At 45.8% G+C, this 7,336-nt stretch overlaps 1 protein-coding gene across 2 annotated transcripts; it reads right to left on the bottom strand.

Annotated features, from left to right (window-relative positions):
- Positions 1 to 366: 366 nt before the first annotated feature.
- On the bottom strand, positions 367 to 3,508 carry LOC130191289 (WAS/WASL-interacting protein family member 3-like). 2 transcript variants are annotated; one of them, XM_056410991.1, is made up of 2 exons: positions 2,068 to 3,508; positions 367 to 1,946 (listed from the first exon to the last, which is right to left on the bottom strand). In XM_056410991.1, exons 1-2 carry the CDS (start codon positions 2,758 to 2,760, stop codon positions 1,818 to 1,820), a joined length of 822 nt encoding a protein of 273 aa, XP_056266966.1. In that variant the 5' UTR covers positions 2,761 to 3,508; the 3' UTR covers positions 367 to 1,817. The 2 variants fall into 2 exon arrangements, with proteins under 2 accessions (XP_056266966.1, XP_056266967.1); XM_056410992.1 differs by having other exon boundaries at positions 367 to 1,673.
- Between the last annotated feature and the right edge of the window lie 3,828 nt (positions 3,509 to 7,336).

The raw sequence follows: 7,336 nt of genomic DNA, 5'->3' as shown, positions 1-7,336 counted from the left end.
GAGCAGAAGTCTCCCATTCTGCCATAAAGATGTTAGCATATGCAGGAGCAAACTTTTTACCCATGGCTGTTCCTTTGGTCTGGAGGAACCACTCCTCGTTAAATTGAAAGTCATTTCTTGTGAGGTTGACCTCCAACAGTTGCAACAGCTCTTTCTGCGGCCTCCGTTTGTCTGGGTTCCTCTGAAATATATTTTTCACCGCCTGCATCCCCTCTCCCAGATCGATATTAGTATATAGACTGTCAATATCGATCGTGAAGAGGATGGACTCCACCGGGATGCTGAGTCCTTTAATCAGGTCCACAAAATGATATGTGTCCTTTATGTAACTGGCGTGGATCGTGGATAACGGATTGAGGCAAAAATCTATGTATTCGGCTGTGTGATACGTCTCACTGCTACAATCAGAGACTATGGGCCTTCCTGGAGGGATTTCATATGGTTTACTCCATTTTGCTGGTTCCTTATGGATTTTGGGTAACATGTAAAAGAGTCTAGCTCTGGGGACCGAATTGCCCCTTAAATATGCCTTCTGCTTAGCGTTAATAAATTTTTTGACGTATAGTGATTCTATAATCTTGTGTACTGAAGGCACTGTATCCAAATAGATGGGTTTACTTAACTTAGTGTAATATTTTTTATCATTCAATTGTCTATAGCCCTCCCACAGATACTGTTCTCGATCCATCACCACGATCGCACTGCCCTTGTCTGCTGGTTTAATAATAATTTCCTTATTATTCTTAAGTTGCTCTAACGCTACTTTTTCACTCGTGGTGATATTAGAGGGCACAATATGTGTTTTAAACTGGGTTTTGAAGGTGTGCATATCCGCCTTAATTAAATTTTGGATTTCCCCTGGCATGCTTGCCAACGGGGGAGCCCAAGCGGACTTATAAAGGAAAGGCAATTGTTCTTTTTCAGGGGCATGTTCATAATGTGTTGCTATTTTAAGCCGCCGGTGATATTGTTGCAGGTCGAATTGTGCCTGCTCTAGAATTTCCCTGTTGGTGGAAACTGTAGGAATAAAGTTCAATCCCTTAATAAGTATTGTGGTCTGGTCCGCTGTCAGTATGTACTTTTTAGTGAGGTTAATTATCATTTTAGACCCCGCCTGTAGTGAGTTCGCGGGGACTTCTAATTTAAATGACGGATCCAGTGTTCCATCAATTTCGCTGCTGTCTCCCTAGACCAGTGCAGATCATCTGAATCTGTCTTAAACTCCGACTCATCAAGCATGGGCAAGCACTCTCTCAGTGATTTAATAAACTTGTTAATTTGGGCCAACCTCAGCTTCTCCTTCGTGGGGAGAGCCCGTGAAAAGTTCACCTGTGGGATGAAGATCTGTGCCTTCGGGAATGCTTCTTTAGCTCTCACCAGCATGTTGAGTAGCTGTTCCGTCGTTGTCTCCATGGACCTGAGGGCCTTATCGTTGAGTCCAAATGATAAAATAACCTTTTTTACTACGTCCGTAGTCTGGGTCTCCCGGAGGATGGTCTCCGCCGTCTGGAATGTCGCCCCTGGAAACGCGTCCATCTGTAGATTCAGCATTCTGTGAGCCGGGAGCCTAGCGATGTTGGAGTCTCCCATGATCAGCCACTCTTTGTTCCCACTCAGTTGCAGGTCCCTCGGCTGGCCGGCGTCGTTGTGGTGTCTCCTGGGAGGGAACGGACCTGTGTTCGCAGGGGAGACTTGTGGCAACAACACATTACGGTGTAGCGTGCTCTGGACCATTATTCTATGAAGGCCCCCTTTCTTAGGGGCTAAGTTAAACTCATTGAGTGTTTTTAGAGGGTCTCTCTCGGGCGCCTTCAGTCTCAGGTCCCCACCCAATGTGGTCCTTTGCCCCTGAGAGGCCTCCACAATGCTGCCGGAGTAGAGCTGTGCACATCTGTTGCTGCGTGTAACTCTCTGGGGCAGTGGTGTAGGCCTGATCTCCCTGGGGGCTGGACTCCGGATTGGGGTAGGAGGGGGGGTGGTGGAAGGGGGGGTGGTGGGTGTGGTGGCCAGCGGTATTATATCCGCTTCAGGCCCCCCAAGGCAGATTAGTGGAATGTTGCCTCTTACCGGTGTTGGCCCTAGAGGCGGGATGATGGGGGATGTCTCCAGACTCTGCGGACTCTCCTCCACCAGCTCCTCATCACTCGATGTCTCCAGTTCCAGGACCTGCAGGTCCGGGACCTGCTCCCGTCCCTGCTGTTCATGCACCAGGGCTGTTGTGGTCTCCGGGTGCCCGAGGGTCCTCAGCTGAGACTCTGGGGGAGGGATGAAGCTGGGTCGACTCTCCTGTGGAGTCCTCTGCTGGGCCACTGCTGGAGCCCGTAGTCTCTGTGGGAGAGGAGGAGGAGGAGGGGGAGGAGAAGGAGGAGGAAGAGGAGGAAAAGCAGAAAAAGGAGGAGGAGAACCGGGAGCACCCGCTGGGATGGGGGTCTGCTCCGGTCTCCGCTCTGTGGATCTGCTTGGATGGTTCTCCACCTCTATACGGGTCTCGATGACGTTCACCACTCCAGGAATGGTCCCTGTTAGCAGTCTCTTAATGTTCCTTCTGGCCCAGTTGGCCGCCACCTCCAGCGGAGCCCTCCATTCTTCATCAGGGAATCCTAATAGTCTGGTGATCTCGTGTTCAATCACGTCCTCGTAATGCTCTTGCAGAATATTGATGGTCTTTTTGACCCACTCTTGTGCATTTCTCCCTATAAGTCCCTGAGTGTGATCATTTGGGACAGCTGGTTTTATTAGTGTCTCTAAATGGAGTCCCATTTTATGAATTGTAATGGGAGGTCTACTTGCCGTGACGTTGGTGTAGTGGTGGCTTGCCTTTATGATCCTGTAGCCCACCTGACATTTCTGCCTGAAGTCAGGGTCATCTGACCTGTCCTCCTCTGTTCGTCTGCGTTCCTCCACACGGGTGTCACGTTCACGGACCCTCGGTATTTCCGCTCTTCCTCCGTCTCTCCTGTTATTATCAAAGTCTGTGTTGTGTTCAAAGTACCTCGGAAATTCCGGATGTCTGCGATCTCCGTTCCTCTCTGGTGAATGTCGTGGCCGGGGTCCGTCGTCTTCCCTGCCATTACGTCTCGCGTCTTCCTCGTATCTCCGCCGCTCACCTCTGTTTTGCGACCGAGGCGATGTGTTCCGGTTGTGTTCACGGGGTGCTTGACCTTGCAGGGCCGCGTGTGCCCGCTGCCTGTCCCGGGAACGGCTCTGGTCGTAGTGTTGCCGTGGCGCCTGGTCATAACCGTCTCTCGTGGCCTGCGCGTAGGTCTTCCTGTCAGTGACAGGCGGCCCACGGTGTTCCTGTGTTGGTTCCTGATAGCGCTGGGGACGGCGGCCTATGCGTTCATCGCGGCCTGTAGCATAGCTATTAACGTAGCTCCGTTGTTTATAACTCTTGTTATAATAGCTCTGCTGGTTCTGGCTCCTATCATAATTCTGTTTATTACGGTTGTTATTATAATAGCTCCGCTCGTTCCGGCTCCTGTTATAATTCCGTTGGTTAGGGCCATTATTATAATAATCATAGCTCTGGTTCCTGTAGCTATTAATATAGCCACGGGTTAGGGGCCCTCATTGTGGTCCTGCCTGTTGCGGCTGTACGACTCATACCTCCTTCGGTTTGAGTCTGGTCTTGTGTGCCGTACTGGACTCGCCTGGTACCGTCGTCCACTGCGTCCCCTTCGTGTAGTGGTCCAGGCGTCGTCTCGGTGGTCTTCATCTTCTCCGGGTCTCATTCTATCTGCTAATTAGCTGTGGTGCTAAAAAACCGATCCTCGTGTTCTTGTATCAAAAAAATCTTTATTTTAATTTTTAACAATACTGAACAAAGTACCTCAATTTCGCGAACGTTTTCGGTTCTAAAATGAACCTTCCTCAGGCGAAAACAAAACAATTCTGTAATAAACTAAGTATAACAATGAGTTATGGAACTTCTTTTCCCTGTCGCTCAGTGTAATGAATGGGGAATAACATGTGACCGGTTTTAGCTCAGGTGCTGAAATCTGATACCCTGTTGCTCACAAACTGTAAAGCATTGTGGGTAATGAATTATATATCTGTAAAAGCGAACATATATACATTTTACACTGTATTTTAAAACAAAACATATCTGGGGAACACTGTTATTGCATGCCTGTACATATATCCAACTTGGTGAACTCGTTGTATACCAATAAACGATTATACATCGGATTTTCTATTTACATCAGTTATGTTTAAACAGAAAACATCTTCTATATAGGTTTCAAACCCCCTTAATTATGTTTAGACCGAAAGCATCTTATGTTTCGGTTTAAGAAACCACATTAGTTATGAATTACAATACCATAGTGCATGTGTCTAAGTCCTCCCAACATTGTGTATCAAACCAATGCTCAACACAGACAGGTGAAAGACATCAGACAGCATCTTATGTTTAGCTTTGAATCCCACTTGAGTTGTGTTTAAACAGAAAACCTCTTATCTTATGTTTAGGTTTAAAAGACCACTTTAGTTATGTTTAGTAAGAAAACATCTTGTGTTTAGGTTTGAAAACCCACCTTAATTATGTTAAGGAAGTCAGCACCTTATGTTTAGGTTTAAAAGACCACATTAGTTATGTTTAGAATTACAATTCTGTTTAAGTTTCAAAACCACATTAGTTATGTTTAGAGTATCTCATGTTTAGATTTGAACTCCACTTAAGTTGTGTTTAGACAGAAAACCTCTTATCTTATGTTTAGGTTTAAGAGACCACTTTAGTTGTGTTTAGAATTACCATTCTATTTAGGTTTCAAGACCCACCTTCGTTGTGTTTTGTGAAAAAAGACACCTGACGAGTGCACTTTTTTACTGCGGTGCTGTATTGTGCCATGATCCTGTTGATGACCTTCAGAGAAACAGGAAGTGAGTGACCAAAAGTAGGAGGGGCACAGACTGGTTAGGTTCGGGGGGAGGGTGGGGTCCCCCCTGTGTTTCCACAGCGGGGACCCCCATGTACGGTCCTCCTCCGGTCTCCAGTCACTCAATCCTATCTCTCATTCAGGCCCCCAGGATCTTTAGCCTCCAGCCTCTTAATCCACTGTCTCTCAGCGAATTTTCTCATGGCAGTGGACCAATAGGGGTTGCACTCAATCACCGACGCCTGCAGCGCATCCCACCCATGGACCATGAAGTGCTGCACTAGTATGGTGTCGGTGTTTTTCCCTTTTAGGATATTGTGCTTGTGCTGGGAGAATCGAGTGGCAATGGTGTTACCCGTTTCCCCAACATAGAGCAGAGGGCAAACACTGCAATAAATGAGATAGACGCAATTCTTAGTCCTAATATCCCCTTTAGCTAGTGTTTGAAATATCTCCTGTGTTTTATTGTTTCGAAACCAGTGTTTGTGTTTAAAATACTGGCCCATTCTAAATGTTTTATGTGTGAGTGGTGTAATTTTAGCCTTAATTAAAATATCTCTGAGGTTTCTGTTCCTTCTGTATGCTGGAATAATGGTGTGGTTTTGCAATGTATTTGTCCCCTCCATGTGTGTTTTAAAATTGCGTCTCACCTCATTAACCAGGTGCCTTGTAGACGGTGAAAACGTGGTAATCAGAGGCAGACTAGAAGTAACCAGAATCGGCTTCACACTAAGAAATGACTTCCTACATTTCCTTAAGAAGGTTCTACTGTACCCCCTGGTGGACAATGCTGTAAACAACAGTCTGACAGCCGTGAGAAAATCATCCTTTCTTGTGCATATTCTATGAAACCTCAACAGTTGTGACTTGATAAGTCCAGCATACGTGTGTTTTGGGTGGAAGCTTGTTTTAAACAGCAGAGCATGTGTATCAGTAGGTTTAAAGAACACCTTGATGTCCAACTTATGTGTCTGTGGGAAAGAATCTCCCTTAAACGTAGTGGTATCCAGAAAGTCAACTGCAGTTAGGCTGTCCACCGACTTTATTTTGATGGATAAAGTGTGGTTATGGAGGGTGGCCAGGAAGACGATGAAGTCCTCCCTGGAATGCGTCCAGACCCCCCATATGTCATCCAGAAATCTATAATAGTGTAGGGGCCTCTTGGTGCATGCTTTAAGAGCAGAAGTCTCCCATTCTGCCATAAAGATGTTAGCATATGCAGGAGCAAACTTTTTACCCATGGCTGTTCCTTTGGTCTGGAGGAACCACTCCTCGTTAAATTGAAAGTCATTTCTTGTGAGGTTGACCTCCAACAGTTGCAACAGCTCTTTCTGCGGCCTCCGTTTGTCTGGGTTCCTCTGAAATATATTTTTCACCGCCTGCATCCCTCTCCCAGATCGATATTAGTATATAGACTGTCAATATCGATCGTGAAGAGGATGGACTCCACCGGGATGCTGAGTCCTTTAATCAGGTCCACAAAATGATATGTGTCCTTTATGTAACTGGCGTGGATCGTGGATAACGGATTGAGGAAAAAATCTATGTATTCGGCTGTGTGATACGTCTCACTGCTACAATCAGAGACTATGGGCCTTCCTGGAGGGATTTCATATGGTTTACTCCATTTTGCTGGTTCCTTATGGATTTTGGGTAACATGTAAAAGAGTCTAGCTCTGGGGACCGAATTGCCCCTTAAATATGCCTTCTGCTTAGCGTTAATAAATTTTTTGACGTATAGTGATTCTATAATCTTGTGTACTGAAGGCACTGTATCCAAATAGATGGGTTTACTTAACTTAGTGTAATATTTTTTATCATTCAATTGTCTATAGCCCTCCCACAGATACTGTTCTCGATCCATCACCACGATCGCACTGCCCTTGTCTGCTGGTTTAATAATAATTTCCTTATTATTCTTAAGTTGCTCTAACGCTACTTTTTCACTCGTGGTGATATTAGAGGGCACAATATGTGTTTTAAACTGGGTTTTGAAGGTGTGCATATCCGCCTTAATTAAATTTTTGATTTCCCCTGGCATGCTTGCCCACGGGGGAGCCCAAGCGGACTTATAAAGGAAAGGCAATTGTTCTTTTCAGGGCATGTTCATAATGTGTTGCTATTTTAAGCCGGTGATATTGTTGCAGGTCGAATTGTGCCTGCTCTAGAATTTCCCTGTTGGTGGAAACTGTAGGAATAAAGTTCAATCCCTTAATAAGTATTGTGGTCTGGTCCGCTGTCAGTATGTACTTTTTAGTGAGGTTAATTATCATTTTAGACCCCGCCTGTAGTGAGTTCGCGGGGACTTCTAATTTAAATGACGGATCCAGTGTTCCATCAATTTCGCTGCTGTCTCCCTAGACCAGTGCAGATCATCTGAATCTGTCTTAAACTCCGACTCATCAAGCATGGGCAAGCACTCTCTCAGTGATTTAATAAACTTGTTAATTTGGGCCAAC

Source organism: Pseudoliparis swirei, unplaced genomic scaffold (assembly GCF_029220125.1).
Source record: "Pseudoliparis swirei isolate HS2019 ecotype Mariana Trench unplaced genomic scaffold, NWPU_hadal_v1 hadal_32, whole genome shotgun sequence".
Taxonomy (NCBI): domain Eukaryota; kingdom Metazoa; phylum Chordata; class Actinopteri; order Perciformes; family Liparidae; genus Pseudoliparis; species Pseudoliparis swirei.
The sequence above is the reverse complement of the archived record's forward strand: the minus strand, read 5'-3'. Positions and strand labels throughout refer to the sequence as shown.